Below are 18,790 nucleotides of genomic sequence, written 5' to 3' on the forward strand. Positions count from 1 at the left end.
GGGACTCCCCAGTAAACAGGTAATTACACAAAGACTTAATAACTACTTCTTCAGTTCAAGTGAATATAATCTTTCTACACAATTTTTGGTATTTTAAACCAGAATTTAGAAAATTGCCATTTTTCATTCCTATAATTAGACACTGCTGCTCTCTCAGTTATTTCAGTAGGAATTTTTTATCTTCATGCCATTATTTTAGGTCACCAGTAACAAAACATTAAAATATTAGAAGTGTGGGACACCTGGGTGGCTCAGCAGTTGAGCGTCAGCCTTCAGTTCAGGTCATGATCCTGGGCTCCAGGATCGAGTCCTGCATCGAGCTCCTTGAGGGGAGCCTGCTTCTTCCTCTGCCTATGTCTCTGACTCTCTTTATGTGTCTCTCATGAATAAATAAAATCTTTAAATGAATAAGTAAATAAAATATTAGAAGTGAAACAGCACTAGCGGAGCCCAAGGCAAATACTTAACAAGAGGTAAAAAGTTTATCATTTTTGAAAGGCAGAACATCTGAATATTAAACCCACAGCTACACTAATTCTGAAATTTAAAATAAATAGGTAGTCTTGATTTTTCAACATTAAAATACAAAAGAGGGCCTTGGCAAGACCTGAGTCCCTAGAGGTGCATCTAAGTCATCCTGCTGGGAAAGAAGTTAACTCCTCTCTATTCCAGAGACCTCCACAGATGTATCTTTGCATTCTTCACCTTCCTATATTTAGATCTAGATACTCTCTCTACTCCAGTATCTTCGAAAATTGTTTCTATGTTTACAATACATTTAGGTGGCTTCAACTTTGGGATAGACATCCTAAATTATTACTGTGGGACTTAGGACACTGGTTTATGCCTCTATGGCCTTGTACACACGTTTAGCTGTATCAGTTATTTCAAAGGGTTCAAATACAATTTATGATTTAAAAATAAACAAAAGGACAAAAATACACCAAAACTTTCTTTTCAAACTTTGGCCTTTACATGAAAAGAAGTGGAAAGTGCTAGTTCTCCTTTTACTATCTACTACGATAATATGACTCAATGACACCCACAAGTCACACTGCCCAAGACACTGAAAAACACTAGCTGTGAAGGTATTTTCAAAAGAACTCACCACCACAAAAATTCCACCTGAGGATGAAATTTGATAAAGTGACATTATGAGGAGAAAGGGGTGATAAAAATGAGAACCAACTATTATGATACAGAGGGACGTGGACAGGATTTTGTTTTTAGTAGAGACACAAACACAGGAGCACTCTTATTTAAGACAAATCCACTTAAAAATTAAAATTAAAAAAAAAACAGTAAAATTTGAGTTTAAGTCTAGTTGTTTTGTGGTTAATTTAAAAACAAGATTTAAGTTGGTTTTGCCAAATATATTACATACTTTAATACGTACCTGAGAACAAGAAGAGATATCTTTAAAATTCTTCTCAAGCACAACTGATTTAGTGTCTGGACTGATAAGGTTAATCTCAAACCGTCCAACCTTAAAAATCAAAACATGCCAGTTAATTTCAACTCACAAGGACCCAACATCTTACTTTACAATGACATATGTAACTAGTGATACAGATTCAATTGTTATATATATGCCTCAACATCCAATCAGTACTTCAACTCCAAATATCAGCTCCCTCAACATATTTCCTCCTTTTGTCTAAAAATCATGAAAATTAAGTTGGTCTTAATTTACAAGATACAGGAAACCATTTTTTTCATTAAAAATGATTGTCTTTTTAAAATCATGCAACCCTTCTTCACTTCATGATTTCTAAAAACACGAATTATTTAACCATGATTTATAATCATACAAATCATATGATCATTTTGTTGACCAAGTGGTCAACAAAAAGATAATATCTGTAGCTGAGCAGATTAGTTAAAATGTATGAAAATCACCAACCAAAGAAATTAACATCAATAACTGTGGCTAAGAAAATGAATAAATCTGATAGTCCCAAAAAGAGAGGAAGCTCAGTCAACATATCACCCAAAAAAAGACTGTGGATACTTTCATTACATGCCTAGAGTTATCAAAAGCAAAACAGGACAAAACAAAAGAACTCATGAACTTCTGATAAGCAAGTATTACACACTGGGACTGTTTACCAAGGTACGCTGTGGAATTTCCTACTCAAGGGAGAAGAGTTGCTCATTTTTTTTTTTCAAGAAAACTCACATCTTACAAGCTTAACCTTGTCAAGAGGACTTAACCTCTCCAGGGCATTGTTTTGACTCAAGTTCTTTTAGGTGGAACTTGACATTTTCTATATCCTGTAGAAATTCAAAAACTACCTTCTAATTAAGGTGTATCTTTTACACCCATAATACAGCTTGCACATTATTTTAGCAACGAATCCAGGAAGTTGTCAGACCCACTCTCCTTTTTTGTGTAACATCATCTGAAAATACATCTGTGGGTCTCTAGGCTTTTCCTTCTCTAAGGAAAACTTCCCCCTTCGCCTCCATGCCTATCACACTTGCCCAAATTCACATCTTTAAATCCTCTGTAAGACACAACATCTATTTAAGAATCAACCTAAGGCAAATGCTGGTGATATGAAGGGTAATCTGTTGAATTGCTTCTTCCTCGTCTCTCCGTGCCCTGCCCCCTCACTTCCTAAAATCCATATTCCACGTGGCCTCTGAGCCCTACTCTACTTTCCTCTGCTGCTCTGTCCACCTGCTTTCCCTGCTTGCAGGATGGAGCGGAAGCTGAGTGGACCACTGCAGAGTGCGGAATGGGGCGGGGCCAGCTGCCCCCCCCCCCCCCCGCGCGCGCTGAGGCCCCGCCCCGCCAGCGCCCCGCCTGGCAGCACCTGGAACAGCATCGTCCTGTTCTTCTCCGAATCCGAGGGCTGCACGTGACTCGGGGCGCTGGCGTGTCTCCTTCGCGGCTGCGGTTTCTGGCTGTTCTCGTGAACTTTCCTTTGCAAGACTCCAGTCACGCTGCTGCACCGAGACCGGAACTCCTGCTGTTCATCAAGGCCCGAATCTTCCAGGATGCGCTCGGGGAAGCCCCCCCGAGAGCTGGGCGGCCCCGGCAGGCTGGCCGCGGCTGCCGAGGCAGGCTGGGCGTCGGGGAGGCCGTCCCCTTCCTCGGGCAGGATGTCGGCGGCCGCGCCCGGCGCCGGGGCCTCGAAGACCGCGGGGTCGGCGCCCGCCTCCGGGCCGCGCTGCTCGCCCTGCAGCCTCAGGCGCTGCTGCTCGTGCAGGCTGAACTGCTCCATGCAGTCGTCGATGAGGCTCGACGGCGCCTTCTTGTGGGTCACCGTCACCTTCCCGCAGTACAGGACCTCGAACTTCTGGGAGTTGTAAAAGGCATCCTCGTTGTCTTTGCTGGCTTTGGCATCCTCTTTCATGGCAGCTTTAGATAACTGCCTTATGCTGCTGATGACATCGGGAACCTGGAAAGGAATTTAAAATCCGCGTTTCAGTTGAATATTTAGGGACAATTTAGGTTTACCCAGAATTGTTCCTATCACATGCAATGCATTCTCGTCCTAAATGGTAACACATAAAAAGTAATAGTCGGACCCTGTATAGGATAACGGGTAAAATTAAATTACACTGTCAGACACAAATAAAGGTAAAATAGAAAATTTAATGTATTATACCTTCCCATTTTTTTTAAGTCAAGTTGTTTATACTATTTCCCATCATCAGCTTTAACTTTTTTTTTTTAAAGATTTTATTTATTTATGCATGAGAGACATAGGGAGAGAGAGAGAGAGAGGCAGAGACTCAGGCAGAGGGAGAAGCAGGCTCCATGCAGGGAGCCCGATGTGGGACTCGATCCCGGGTCTCCTGGGCTGAAGGCGGCACTAAACCGCCGAGCCACAGGGCTGCTCTACTTTCCCATTTTAAATGCATTGGCTTCCCAAAAACAAAACTGTGAGACCAAACAGGCCACTGCCAACTTTTAATTTTTTTTTTAAATTTATTTATGATAGTCACACACAGAGAGAGAGAGAGAGAGGCAGAGACACAGGCAGAGGGAGAAGCAGGCTCCATGCACCGGGAGCCCGACGTGGGATTCGATCCCGGGTCTCCAGGATCGCGCCCTGGGCCAAAGGCAGGCGCTAAACCGCTACGTCACCCAGGGATCCCCACTGCCAACTTTTAATAAATCATAATATATCCTTTAAGTATTATGAACGGTCAGAGGTTTAAAAAGTAACATTGAAAAAAGTACACACTTACACATATTAACTGGACATGAAAAAAAATAAATGCAAAAAATAAATAAAAGTTATTAGAAGTCTCAGCTGAAAGAAACCAAAGTTTCAACAATGAGGATAAAATAAACTTTCTGGGTGAAGAGATTAAGATTCAGACACTCATCAATATTAGCCATCAGAAAAATGCAAATTAAAACCACAGTAAGATAACATTACACACACCTATTAGAATGGCTAACATCAAAAAGACAAAGTGCCTGCTGGGATGTGGAGCAACTGGAACTCTCATACATTGTATGCAGAGATGTAAAATGGCAAAACTGCTTTAGAAAATCTTTTGGGAGTTTCTCAGGAGGTAAACATAGACCTATCTCAGGACCCAGTAATCCCACTCCTAGAGATTTGCTAACAGCCCTGAAAATATGCCCACACAAAAGCTTGTCCACAAATATTCATAGAAGCCTTAGTCCCAACCAATCGTGATGTTCATCACGTGAACACTCACTAACCATCAGGGAAATGTAAATCAAAACCAGAATGAGATATATCATCTTACCAAGTGATTATCATCAAAAAAGACCAAAGATAAGCACTGGCAATGATGTGGAGAAAGGGAATCTCCACGTTGTTTTAGTGGGAACATAAACTGAGGCAGTTAAAATGGCAAACAGTATGGGGATTCCTCAAGATAAAAACAGAACCATCATATGATCCAGTAATTCTACTTCTGGGTATATAACCAAAGGAAACAAAATAACTTTCTCAAAGAATATATCTGTACCCCCATATTCACTACAACATTATTAACAATAGCCAAGACATACAAACCACCTCAGGGTCTATCTATAATGAATAAATATAATATACAGATATAAATATAAGTGTATAAATGGAATATTATTTAGCCATAAAATAGGAATCCTGCCATTTGCAACAACACAAATGGACCTCAAGAGCATCATGCTAATTGAAATAAGCTAGACAGAGAAATAGAAATACTGGGTGATCTCAATTATATGTGCCTTTTTTTAAAACTGAACTCATAGATAAGGAAAATAGATTGGTGGTTGCCAGGGGCAAAGGAGGTGATGGAGGTGCTGGAATAGTCAAAAGGTACAAACTTCTAGTTACAAGGTAAGTTCTGGGATATCACATACAGCATGGTGATTATTACTAGTAATACTACATTATATAATTGAAAGTTGCTAATCAAGTAGATCTTAAAAGCTCTACTTCTAAGAAAAGAAAAAATAAACCTGCAACTATGTGAGGTGAATGATGCTATACTGATTATGGCAATCATTTCCCAATATATACATGTATCAAATCATTATATTATCCGCCTTGACCTAATACAACCTTGTATGTCAATTAAATCTCAATAAAACTGAAAAAAACAAAAGCAAACAGATAAAATGTGGTACAGTCATATAACAGAATACAAATCATCATCTCTTACTTGTTTACCCACTAATCTTTTAACCGGTGTCCGTCCCTTGCCTCCTTCAATCTACCCTCAAAAGCCAGAGGATCCTTTTTAAACTGAAGTTAGAATCCTTCTGAAACAAATGCCATGTTACTCACCTGTAAATCCTCCAAGCTGTCCATTTTATTAAGAATAAAAGACAAGATCCTTACAATGCCCTAAGGGCCCATGCCATCTGCATATGACATATGTATATTAAATATGCCCTGTGGCTACATGTCTTCCATGACCTTAATCAACCTATAGTTTCAGCTTTTCATCTTAACCGCATTCACTATGACCTTACTCCTAAACTCCCTCTCACACAATTGAAGCCAAACAGACCTTTTAGCTATTCCCAGAACATGCCCCCTCCCCACTCCTCCCTCAAGAGCTCTGAGCTCCATGCTCCTCTCCCAGTTCACTGCATGGCTCACTCCCTCATTTCATTAAATCAATGCTCTAATGCCACCCTGTGAGAAAGCACAGCCCCCCCACCCCAAAACATACACATACACTGACACAGCCAACAATCCCTGGGTTTTTTTCCCCCTACTTCTCTCTTATCTCTTATCTCTTACTTATCTCTTTTAACATCCTGTATAATTTATTTGCCAGAATGCAGACCCTAGGAGGGCAGTGATTTCTGTCTTTTCTGTTTTGTTTTTTTTTTTCCCTCATATCCCAGAACCTAAAATGCTTTCTGGTACAAAGTACATGCTTATGTTGGCCAAAGGGGAAAAAAAAAAAAAGAAAAGAAGAAGAAGGAGGAGGAGGAGGAGGAAGAGGAGGAGGGGGAGGAAACTGGGGGGAGGGTAGTTTTTATCTTTGGAAAAGAAGATTATTTTATATTCAGGGTTGTTTTACATTTAGACACATATCTTCAAATCTTCTAGCACCAATTCTGAAACCAGAACTTCTCTTTGACGTAATTATTTGGGATACAATGCCAGAACACTCACAGTTCAAAATCATAAGGATTTCAGCTTGCTGGTCAAATACTTCCTATGAAAGAATAAAGTCCAAATGCTATAGTTTCAATGACTACCCTGAACACCTGACCTGACTCAGGAAAGAAGTCAGGTGTTTTGTACTAACACATGACCAGCAACCTTAACCCTCTGTCATTTTCTTTTTGCCTTAGTATCTTTCCAGGGCCAAAGCTAAGGAGAGTGAGCTAGATATTCAACCCTACAAAAAGCAAAATGATTCTAGCAGCCGCTAGGCAAAACTTTAAGATAGTTGGATGCTTTCTTCCTTGTTAACCATATTTCAGGAAATACTTTTCATCTAATTTTGCAAGCCAAGTGCTCATAAATTTCCAAAATGTCTTTGTAAAGTACAGAAGAAATATTATCTGTAAGAATTTTTTTGGACCTGCAGGATTTTGATCTTGCTACAAATATGTAAACTATTTTTAGATTTATATTCTACGATTGAGACTACAAATAAAGTTAATTCAAACTAAGGTGCCTCAATTCTTCTGTATTACACATTTATACCCTTTCTCTTCCATTAAATTGAGAGCTCTCATATGTGAAGAACTGATTAGGGGCTGAATTTCTATAGTCTTATTGACACTTCTTTGCAACCACAGGCAAAGGCTCAGAACCTAAATGTAATTCAGTTAATGACCCAGTTTATATAAGCAAAGCTTATCATCTTGACTAAACTGAATTGGAACTTCATCTTCCCATAATCTGAGTTCTTGACTGTGCCATAATACTCTCCCCCTCAGGTCATGACCAACAACAGCTTTCAATGACCGGGATGCAGAGGCTCCACCTGACCTATCAACAGCCAGCTCTGTTTTTGCTTATCATTACACAGAAAACACACATTAAACATTGTACAGCCCCTGCCAACACACTCAGAGCCCACACCAGGAGAGAGACACTGATAAAGGTCAGTAAAATGTCCATAGTGGGAAAATGACTTATTAGAGAAATATGAAAACCTATGAGGCATTTAATGTGAAGGGTCAGTCAGAAGCAGCACAAGAGAAATAAACAGCCCAGTCCTTGCATATACTCCTGATATTTTGGGGAAACAACATTCTCTTCTAGGACAGCATTTACTGATATATTTATAAGTACATTTTTATGTTTTTGAATGACTTTAATTCTTCATATGTATCCTATCTTTCAACATCTCTTTTTTCCCCCGTCTACTATTGTACTGTAAACTCTTAACAGGAAGACTAAGTGGTGGTGATTTTGTTCTTTCTAGAGCTCTTCCATGTGACTGCTAGGAAAAGTATTCCATGCTCAGAAGAAACTGAGTAACTACTGTCAGGAAACTGAAGTATAAATAGTAGTGAACAACTTCCTAGAATCCTGATAAAAGTTCTCTAGGATTTATATAGGTTTAGTAAATTCCTTTTGCTAACTCGAGATCTGGCACTCCCAAAAATAGAAAGCCATAACTTTTCACACTGCTTAGTGCTCACTCAAGTGGGAAGTGAACGTACATGTCAAGAAATGTCTCCAGTGCCATAGAGCACCTCAAACTACATGCTCCAGGTGCATAATCTAGTTACTCATACTCTAGCTATGAATAGTTCCATTGCTCAGAATCTGACTATGTCATATGGAACCTGATGAGGATTTAATGACAACTAAAGGCAAGGTTTTTATTCTGTAGCATGTAATCTTTAACACAAAACAACAATAATGAAAAAGACTCTACACAACAGGGCCTGAGAGATTTGTATTCTATCCCCAGCTCTGCCAAGAATTTGTGCTATTCTGCATCCTAGTGTTTCCTCACCAGTGAAAGAGGGCAGGGGGGCTAGATAGATAGTCAATAAGACCTCGTCCAGATCCACATTTCTGTGAGCTTATTTTTGCACCAATGTCAATACAGGAGCAAGGAGATGAAAATTTACTCTACTGTTAAACCAGAAATAGCATAAGTAATTGAAATTATTCATTTTCATTAACACACAATAGTCAATTCAACAAACAATAAATCAACAGGGCTTTTTTCAAATGTCTCATAATATTAAGAAAAAGCACAGTGCCACCTTAAGCCAGTAAGTTGTTGTTACACCTTCAGTGACCTCACAAAAGAATTTAGATTCAAATATCAAAAATCAGACAACAGCAATTCCTCATTCTAGAGGGGGAAAAAATTGCCACTAGATCCCTGGATGTCATGCTGTGGTTTCTCATTAATTATCATAATTAGTTATCACACTCCAAGAAATCCAGGGGTATTTTAAGAATTACACTCTACTGGACTTCAAAAGAAAACAAATTCTAAAAGAACCACAATGGATGTTTAAAGGTCTAAGCAAACACTGGAGAAAAACCTGAATTGTAAAAAGCACTAGGGAAAGATACCTTTGGTCAGGAAGCAGGTTGAAAGTCGTTCTCCAAGAGCACTAAATATGCCAACCTGATGCAGTCCTCAATAATTAGCCTTTTGTCACTCTTAAGAAGTTCTTTTCCTTTTTAAATAAGCCAGCAGTAATCCCGCTGTATTTGTTAACGTCCACGTTATCACTATGCAGCCAATTATAAAAGTTCCCAGGAATAACCGTTATTGCTTCAAAAGTAAAGTATTTCCTGTCTCTGCAATCAGGAAACACACTGATTGTTCAGGACTAAAGAGCAGAAGTTTTAGCTCTCTTTAGAAAGAAACATTTTAAGTTTGATAACCATTGTCTTTTTTTATGCTGCTTAAATAATCACAAGTGTCTAAGGCTTATTAACTATGAAGTCAAGAAAAGATTATAGTATGAAGTCTTTTCCACACAAAAAAAGTGAACAGATGAACTTCAGTAAATGTTTAAAAATGGATACAAATATGAATATGAAAATAAGCTTAAAACATGAAGCAAAAACAATAACTGGATAAATTCTTTTACAATTGGTATGAGCTTAACTGCTTGATTCATTATTAATCATTTTATAATAATTCTAGTAGGCACAGAAAAATTTAGACAAGTACAAAAATGAGAGGGAAAGTATTATTTAAAGTTAAGAAAAAATACTAGCAAGCATTTCAAGTAAACTGAAAAAGCTACCTGATGAGAAGAATTAACAATTTAAACTAGTCTCAGTTCAAGAGAGACAATATGAAAAGAAATACATTTGCTTTGAAAGTAATACATGCCTTTAGGAGGAGGGCAGACTTCCCTTCTAAGTATGTTTTACTTAAACTAATAAGGGGCACCTGGCTGGCTCAGTGGGAAGGACATGCCACTCTTGACCTCAGAGTCATGAGTTCAAGGCCGAAATTGGATGTAGACATTACTCAAATAAATAAAAATTTAGAGGATCCCTGGGTGGCTCAATGGTTTAGCGCCTGCCTTGGGCCCAGGGTGTGATGCGGATTGAGTCCCGCATCAGGCTCCCTTACATGCAGCCCGCTTCTCCCTCTGCCTGTGTCTCTGCCCCTCTCTCTCTCTCTCTCTCTCTCTCTCTCTCTCGCTCTTTCTCTCTCTCTCTGTCTTTCATGAATAAATAAATAAAATCTTTTAAAAAATTTTTAAAAGATCACTCTTCATTTTGAAAAAAAAAACATTTTGGTCATTTAATGTTATAATTTCTATTTGGCTTTCAAAATCTCCTCTTCAGTGAAAAGTAATCAGAAGGTATGTCTGAGCCATGAAATCCTTCACTTATGTTAAAGAAATGCTACCCATTACCTGATGGCACAGAAGGTTTTTCCAGCCCCCAGTTATCTGGAAGCACAGTCTATGTTGTCATTTTTAAAGTGATGCTGCCTGATAATCTCAATAAGAACAGTGATTTAAAAAAAAAAAAATTAAAAAAAAAAAGAACAGTGATTTTTAAAAACAATCTTAACTTTTAACTGAAAGTACTGCAGATAATTCTTTGTATCTGGTTAAAAATATAAATAATAATTTATATTTTAAGGGAAATTTTGCACAGTAAAAAGAGGTCTGATTATCACTAGGTCTAGATTCAGAATCACTAAAGTAATGCAGAATTTTGAAATCACATCATTTTCACACTAAAGGTGCCCTAATGAAATCACCAATCCCCACTATCTTGTTTTATAGATATGAAAACAAACTTCACATCAAAAGTTACACCAATGAAGAAAAACAGGATGAGATTACAGAATAGAGACTATTTAGAGCCAAAGAAAGCAGAGTATCTCCTGACTTAACCCTACAGTCATCCCAGTTGGTTTCTGAGCCACACAGGCTTGAGACTCAAGACAGTTTCCTCTCAGACCAGACTTTACTCTTTAGATATTTTCAGCCACTTTACTCCAAACTCATTTCTGGCTCAGCTCCTCTTTAACTGAGGTTTCTTGGTAGCTTCTAGTTAGCTTAAGCATCAGAGACGGAAGTTTTTAAAGCCCTTTTGCTAAATTCTCCCCTTCCATTCTGTCTCACTGCTCCTGTCCCTGAATACTGTTGCTGGAAGATAGGACTTGTGCATTTATGACTGTTTCAAATTTACAAGTGTTCTCAATAGTTGAGTTTGGTGCTGGAGAGAAATGGCATGACAAGACAAAAGATGGGGTAGGGGATAAGAATTTAGATGGCGAAGGACCAACAAGAGCAGTTCTTTTCAAATTCCTTTTCGAGGGACGTCTGGGTGACTCAGTGGTTGAGCATTTGCCTTTGGCTCAGGTCATAATCCCCGGATCCTGGGATCGAGTCCTGCATCAGGCTCCCCACGAGGAGCCTGCTTCTCCCTCTGCCTATGTCTTTGTCTCTATGTCTCTCATGAATAAATAAATAAAATCTTAAAAAAAAATTCCCTTTCTGGGTGTTATTCTGTATGTTGGCAAATTGAACACCAATAAAAAATAAATTTATTATTAAAAAAAATTCCCTTTCAAAAAGGTAAAATCATTATTATAAAAAGTGGATTTGTCCCTAGTGTGGTATATTAGAAAAGTATATGACGTGATGTGAGAGGCCTGAGTTGACAGCCCCATTCCAGTATCTATTATTATCTGTGGTAAAGACACTGCACATTTTTCCCAGGCTCTAGTTTTTCATTCATCAAATAGGAATCACACTGTTAATTTCAGAGACAAGGTGAGAAAATTAAATTGTGTAAATGTGCCTGACGCAGTGTTGGAACAGTGAAAACATTCTATAATGTTTAATTAAATCTACAGTGTAAGCAGGATTTATACTGTAAAGAGACGGAGGAAGTGAGGAGCCGCTGACAAAATATATCTATACTGCCTTCATAAAAATTAAATTGCAGTGCGGGGTGGGGGGGTATAATAAATAAGTAAAATATAAAGGATTCTAGATAGTAAAATTGCCAAGGAGAAAAATGGTGCAGCGAAGGGGGATAAAAAATTTGGAGGGGGTGGCATAATAGCTGCAATTTTAGAGAAAGAACTCTCATGGAATATTTGAATAAAAACCTAAAGTCAGCAAGGAGGTGAGCCATACAGATATTTAGGGGAGGAACATTCCAGGCAGACAGGACACCAAGAACAAAGGCCCTGAAGCAGAAACTTGCCTGGCGTATTCAGGGACCAGAGAGGAGCCAGTGTGGCTGGATGTGAGGGAGATTATCAAAGAGGCCGCTGTGGGGACCAGGAGGCATGTCAATCACACAGGGCCCTGGAAGGACTTTGGCTTTTACTCTTGGTGAGAGACAATGCCCCTGTAGGGTGCTGAGTTAGATACTTAAAGGCCCCCATTGCCTGTTGTGTGAAGAAGAGATGGCAAGGGTAAGGAGCAGGAGCCACTGCCCCCAACCAGGGGGAGCTAACAGGGGCTCACAGAGGAGTTACAGCAAGGAAGCTGTGAGAAACTGAAGGTTTCTGAATATAATTTTAAAGACACAGTCAAGATGACCTGCTGATGGATCTAATGTGGCATGCAAGAGAAGGAAAGGAGGCACGGATGAACTTAGTGGGTTTTGGCCAGAGGAACCAGAAAAATAGAGCGGCGGTAAAATAGGCTGTGAGGAGGGGAGGCTTCAGAGAGCAGGGGCTTAGTTTTAGACACATTAATTCTGAGAAGCTTATAGGCATCTAAGGGGAGATATATACATGAATATATATGTCTAGAGCTCAGGGAAGAGGAGAAAGCACAGAAAGAAAAATTGGAAGGCATTAATATATGGATGGTATTCAAAGCCTTGAGATGAGTTTATAGGAGAGTAGGTATGATGACAGAGAGAGGCATAGAGAGCCAGGCAAAGAGAATGTCTTTAAAGACAAAGCCCTGAGGCACCCATGTTTACAGTCCAGGAAATGCAGAAATGTGAGTAAAGGAAAATACAAGACCCAGGGACAAAACAAGGTGAATATGATATTCTGAAGCCAAGTAAGAAAGGTTTCCAAGAAGGAAGGATGGAGTAAGCAACATGAGAGGACAAGGTGACTTTGACAATAAAAGTGTTAGTGGGGACTTAGAGCAAAGTCCTTAAAGGAGTAGGCTCCAAAGAAAATTCTGGGAACAATATCCAAAACAAGAGGTCCAGGAAGCCTATTAGGGTGGCAGCTGTAGGTACAAGTGAATCAAAAGAGGCTTCTCTCCTAGATGTAAGAAATGACAGCCTTAATAGAAAATATCCAATGGTAAAGGGGAAATTGATGATCTGAAGGAAGAAGGCAGTATTGCTGGAAATATTCTTAAGTAGGCAAAAGGAAGCAGCATCTAGGGCACACTGGAAGAGTCTGAACTGACCCACGGACATGGACAGTTAACCTGAAAGGGAAAGGCAAAATATAAAAATACAGATGCAGGAAGATGGAATGGAGGGCATAGAGAATTTCTCCTCTAACTCCTTTAATTTCCTAAGTAAAATAAAAAAAAAATGACCATCAGCTGAGGTGAGGATGGGCAAGAAGATAAACACAGTATGGAACACTGAACGATGCAATTCAAAGCTGACTATAGGCAAAATTGTGAGGTGAAATGATCTTTAGACCTCTTAAGCTACCCTTTTTTATGCTCTGACGATGTTGAATGTGACCCCTAAAACCCCTCATGGGAAAATGTGCATTTTAATCTAAGGTTGAACTTGAGAACACATGGACCACGTGAAATTCAGGAATGAGCCAGCAATTAGGAGAGATTTTGTGCCCTAAATGAAATCATGTAGGTAACCTGCTTTTTCTGCCTAGGATGAGATTCGAAGCTATCCTATATAAGTAATATTTATATAAGAATACATTTTGGGGTGGGGGCGCCTGGTTGGCTCAATCAGTTAAGTGTCTGCCTTCATCTCAGGTCATGATCCCAGGATCCAGGGATGGTGCCTCACTGCACTGTCCAGCTCCATGCTCAGTGGGGAGTCTGCTTCTCCCTCTCCCTCTGCTGCTCCTCCCCACTTCCCAAGTACATGTGTGGGCTCTCTCTTTCTCATTCTCCCTCTCAAATAAATAAATAAATAAAATCTTAAAAAAAAAAAGAAGACGTTTTGGAAAAAGTTTGCATACATTTAAGCAAAAAAGAAATACAATTCTCTACCTTACCAAATAAGAGGTACACAGTTGGGTTATAAAGTATTTGTATTGCTTATAAAAAATAATTCCATATTTCTTTTATTGGATATGGATATTTATATAAATATTACCAAAAAGATAAAATAAGCAAAGTCATTAACACAAGAAAGTTAAGTTGGTCTTCTATTTCTTGGGATCCCTGGGTGGCGCTGCGGTTTGGCGCCTGCCTTTGGCCCAGGGCGCGATCCTGGACGACCCGGGATCGAGTCCCATGATGGGCTCCCGGTGCATGGAGCCTGATTCTCCTTCTGCCTGTGTCTCTGCCTCTCTGTGTGTGTGTGTGACTATCATTAAAAAAAAAAAAAATACATTTGGTGGTCTTCTATTTCTTAACTGTAATAACATAGAATAGGGGCATCTGAGAAGCACCCCTGAAATGAAGTTATTTATTTTTTTAAGCTGGCACTATGAGACCCACAGTTTCAAATGCGGCATAGCCCTTTACTGAACCACAGATCACTTTCAATGTGAGATCAACCTATTACCTGCTTATTCAACTGGATGTCTTCTAGTCATCAAATTAGTCCTATTACTTACTACATGCTCACATTTTTTTAAGTATACAGTTCAAAACTGATAAACCTCTAGCCAGCCTATCTAAAAAAAAGAGAGGACACAAATTATTATCAGATATAAAAGAAGGGACATCACTACAGAGCCCATGGAAATTAAAAGGATAATAAAAGAATATTATGCATCACCTCTATCTCAAACATTTGATATCTTAAATAGGCCAAATCTGGACAAGACTCATACGAGAAGAAATAGTGTTCTAAGTAGATTTATTTCTATTAAAGAAATTATATCAATGATTAATAATTTTCCAAACCACTGATCTTCAAGCCCTGATAGGCTCACTGGCGAATTCTATAAAACATTTAGGAAAGAAATTATACCAATTCTGTACAATCTCTTTCAGAGGGAAGAAACAGAGAAAATTCTTCTAGCATTAACCTAATACCAAAACTAGACAAAGATGTTACAAGAAAAAAAGAACTATAGACCAATATATCTCATGAACATAGATGTAAAAATTCTTTTTTTTTTTTTAATTTTTATTTATTTATGATAGGAACACAGTGAGAGAGAGAGGCAGAGACACAGGCAGAGGGAGAAGCAGGCTCCATGCACCAGGAGCCTGACGTGGGATTCGATCCCGGATCTCCAGGATCGCGCCCTGGCCAAAGGCAGGCGCCAAACCGCTGCGCCACCCAGGGATCCCAGATGTAAAAATTCTTAACGAAATACTAGCAAATGAAATCCAAAAATGTATAAAAATATTTATACACCAAGACCATACGGGATTTGCCTAAAGTATGCAAGACTAGTTCAACATTTGAAAATCAATTAATGCAATCCATCATATCAACCAACTAAAAAAGGAAAATCACCTGATCATATTAACAGATGCAGAAAAGGCACCTGACAAAATCCAACACCTATTCGTTATAAAAAAAACTCTCAGCAAACTAGCAACAGAGGAAACTTTCTCACTTGATAAAGTTTTTTCTACAAAAAAACTAAAGCTAACATCATAGATAATGGTGAGTATCTCAAAACATTCCTACTAAGATCAAGTATAAGGCAAGGATCTCCCCCCCTCACCATTCCTCTTTTTAATGTCATACTCGAAGTCCTTGCCAATGCAATAGGCAAGAAAAAGAAACAAAAGGTATAAATTTGGGGCAGGAAGAAATAAAACTGTCCTTGACCTCAGTCGACATAACTGTCAATGTAGAAAATCTGAAAGAATCAGAGACAGAACAAAGTAAAACAACAATAAAAAAAAACCTCACTCTCCCAGAATAAGTAATTACAGCAAAGTTACAGGATATAAGGTTAATATACAAAAGTCATTTGCTTTCTTATAAGCTAGGAATGAAGAAGGGAATTTGAAATTAAAAGCAAAATACTATCTTTATTAGCACCCTCCAAATTAAACACTTAGGTATAAATCTAACAAGATATGTGTAAAGTTTATATGAGAAAAACTACAAAACTCTGATGAATCTAATGAAAGAAAAACTAAATAAATGGGGAGATAGTCCAAGTTTATGATTAGGAAGACTCAATATTGTCCAAAGGTCAGTTCTGCCCAACTTGATCTATAGATTCAATTCAATTCCAATCAAAATCCTAGAAACTTATTTTATGGATAAACTGATTCTAAAGTTTATATGGAGAAGCAAACTCAGAGTAGCCAAGACAATACTGAAACAGAGCAAAGTTGGAAGATCGACACTATCCAACTTCAAGACTTACTATATAACTACAGTAATAAAGGCAGTGTGGTGTTAGTGAAAGAACAGACAAGTAGATCAATGGGACAGAATAGACAGCCTAGAAATAAACCCACATAAATACAGTTAGCTGATCTCTGACAAAGTAATAAAGACAATACAATAGGGCAAAGATGGTCTCTTTAACAAGTGGTACTGAATGACCAGACATGCAAAAAAAAAAAAAATTCCTCTAGACACAGAGTACACTCTTCACAAACTCAATTATTAACTCAAAATGGATTACAGACCTATATGCAAAATGCAAACACATAAAACTCCAAGAAGATAGCATAAGAGAATATTTAGGTGACCTTGGGTATAGTGATACCCTCTTAGTACACGAAAGGCATGATCCATGAAATAAATAATAAATAAGCTAGACTTTACTAAAATTAAAAATTCTATTCTACAAAAAAAAAATTCTATTATACAGAAGACATTATCAAGAGAGCTATAGACTGAGACAAAATATTTGCCAAAGACACTTCGGCTAAAGGACTATCACCCAAAATATACAAAGAACTCTTAAAACGTAACTACAAGAAACAAACAACCTCATTAAAAAATTGGTCAAAGACTTTAACAGACACCTTGCACCAAAAAAGATAAATAGATGGTTAATAAGGATATAGAAAGATATTCCACATATATCACTAAGGAAATGCAAATTAAACAACAGTGAGATAGGACTACATAGCTATTAGAATGGCCGAAATCTGGAACACTATCAACATCAAATGCTGGTGAGAATGTGGAGGCAAAAGAAAGTCTCACATACTGATGATAAGAATGCAAAATGGTACATAGCCACTTTGGAAGAGTTTGGTGATTTTTTTTTTTTTACAAAACTAAAAATACTGGTTTCTTAGAAAACTAAACATACCCTTATCCTACAATGTAGCAATCACTCTCCTTAGTATTTACTCAAAGGAATTGAAAACACCTGTTCACACAAAAACCCGCACATAGATATTTATAGAAGCTTTATTCATAATCGAACTTGGAAGCAACCAAGATGTCCTTCAGGACGTGAATGGATAAAATGTTGTACATCCAGACAATGGAATATTACTCATTGCCAGAAAGAAATGAGCTATTAAGACATGAGAAGACAGGGAGGAATCTTAAATAGATACTAATAAGTGAAAGAAACCAATTTGAAAAGGCTTGTGCTGTATGATTCCAACTATATGACATTCGGGAAAAGGTAAAAAACTATGGAAACAATAAAAAGGGTGAGGGGGAGAGGGAAGGATTACTTGGCACAGAGGATATTTTAGGGCACTGAAAATACTCTGTATGGTATGATAATGATGGATATGTCATTATAAATTTGCTCAAATCCAAAGAATGTACCACAGCAAAATGAACCCTAAAATCAACTATTTACTGTGAGTGATCACAATGTGTCAATGAAGGTTCATCTTTGGTAACAAACACAATTCTCATGAATCATGCTGATAATGAGGGTAGCTATACACGTAAGGGAGCAAGGGTATCTAAGGGAGAATCTCTGTTCTTTCCTCTCAATTTTATTGTGAACCTCAAATTGCTTAAAAAAATTAAGTCTTCTAAAAAAATAATAGTTCAATACCATTTGTATTTGCTCTAAGAAACACTAGAGGGAGCTTTCCTACGTGAACTAGTTTAACTAAAGGCGGGGGGAATTAAGCATTTTCTAATACTGAAAAAAAATGAATGCCACTGTTTGTAAATTATTACTACTGCTCCCATTCTGACTTATAAAATTAAACACTGGCAAGTAATTTTTCTTACCGGCAAGTAAATTAACTGATATTTTAACTCATTAGTTTGGCAATAAATTTAATAAGCCTTCAAATAAAGTTAGACTAAAAAACTTGGAATACATCAAAATCAGCACTTGATAATCTTGATTCTCTTAGATATTTTCAAACAGGACCCAATAAACTTGGTAAGAAAGATCACTCTCAGTCCTTTATCATGATACACGAAAGTACAAAGCCATCTAAACAAAATGCTAAAACCGGACACTTATCAAGTAGTTTCGGACATTTCATAGTCTGAACTAATAAGAGGAGGACTTTTTGAGCAAAGCTTAATTGGGAAATAGAATGGGCCTGGGGAAAAGAGCGAAGGGAGCAAAAGCTAAACCCAGAGAGACCTGGACATAACAAACTCTGGCTAAGATCAGTAGATAAAGCTGTAATATTTTCAGGAAGGGAAAACTAAAAACCACCATGCCTTTCTCAGAAGCCTATTTTTGTCCTGGCCTTCTGTCTGACTTCAGATATTTACACCACCACAACAGAATTTTTCGCCTTGCAAATGAAAATAATACGACATTCTTGAACTTTTTTTCAGAGTCATCAGTTATCTATACACATTAACTACTAAATGGGCATATGTCTCCCTTC

The 18,790-nt window shown here is 38.1% G+C and overlaps 1 protein-coding gene across 9 annotated transcripts in view; it reads right to left on the minus strand.

Annotated features, from left to right (window-relative positions):
- Window positions 1-18,790, minus strand: part of TBC1D4 (TBC1 domain family member 4) — a 177,757-nt gene that overhangs the window by 62,169 nt on the left and 96,798 nt on the right. For all 9 annotated transcript variants that reach the window (XM_072760708.1, XM_072760707.1, XM_072760706.1 and 6 more), the window contains exons 2-3: window positions 2,820-3,407; window positions 1,397-1,486 (exon numbers count right to left, since the gene is read on the minus strand). In XM_072760708.1, the coding sequence (XP_072616809.1) occupies window positions 1,397-1,486; window positions 2,820-3,407 (678 nt within the window). The remainder of the gene's footprint in view (window positions 1-1,396; window positions 1,487-2,819; window positions 3,408-18,790) is intronic.

The sequence above is a fragment of the Vulpes vulpes genome, chromosome 6 (genome assembly GCF_048418805.1).
Source record: "Vulpes vulpes isolate BD-2025 chromosome 6, VulVul3, whole genome shotgun sequence".
NCBI lineage: Eukaryota > Metazoa > Chordata > Mammalia > Carnivora > Canidae > Vulpes > Vulpes vulpes.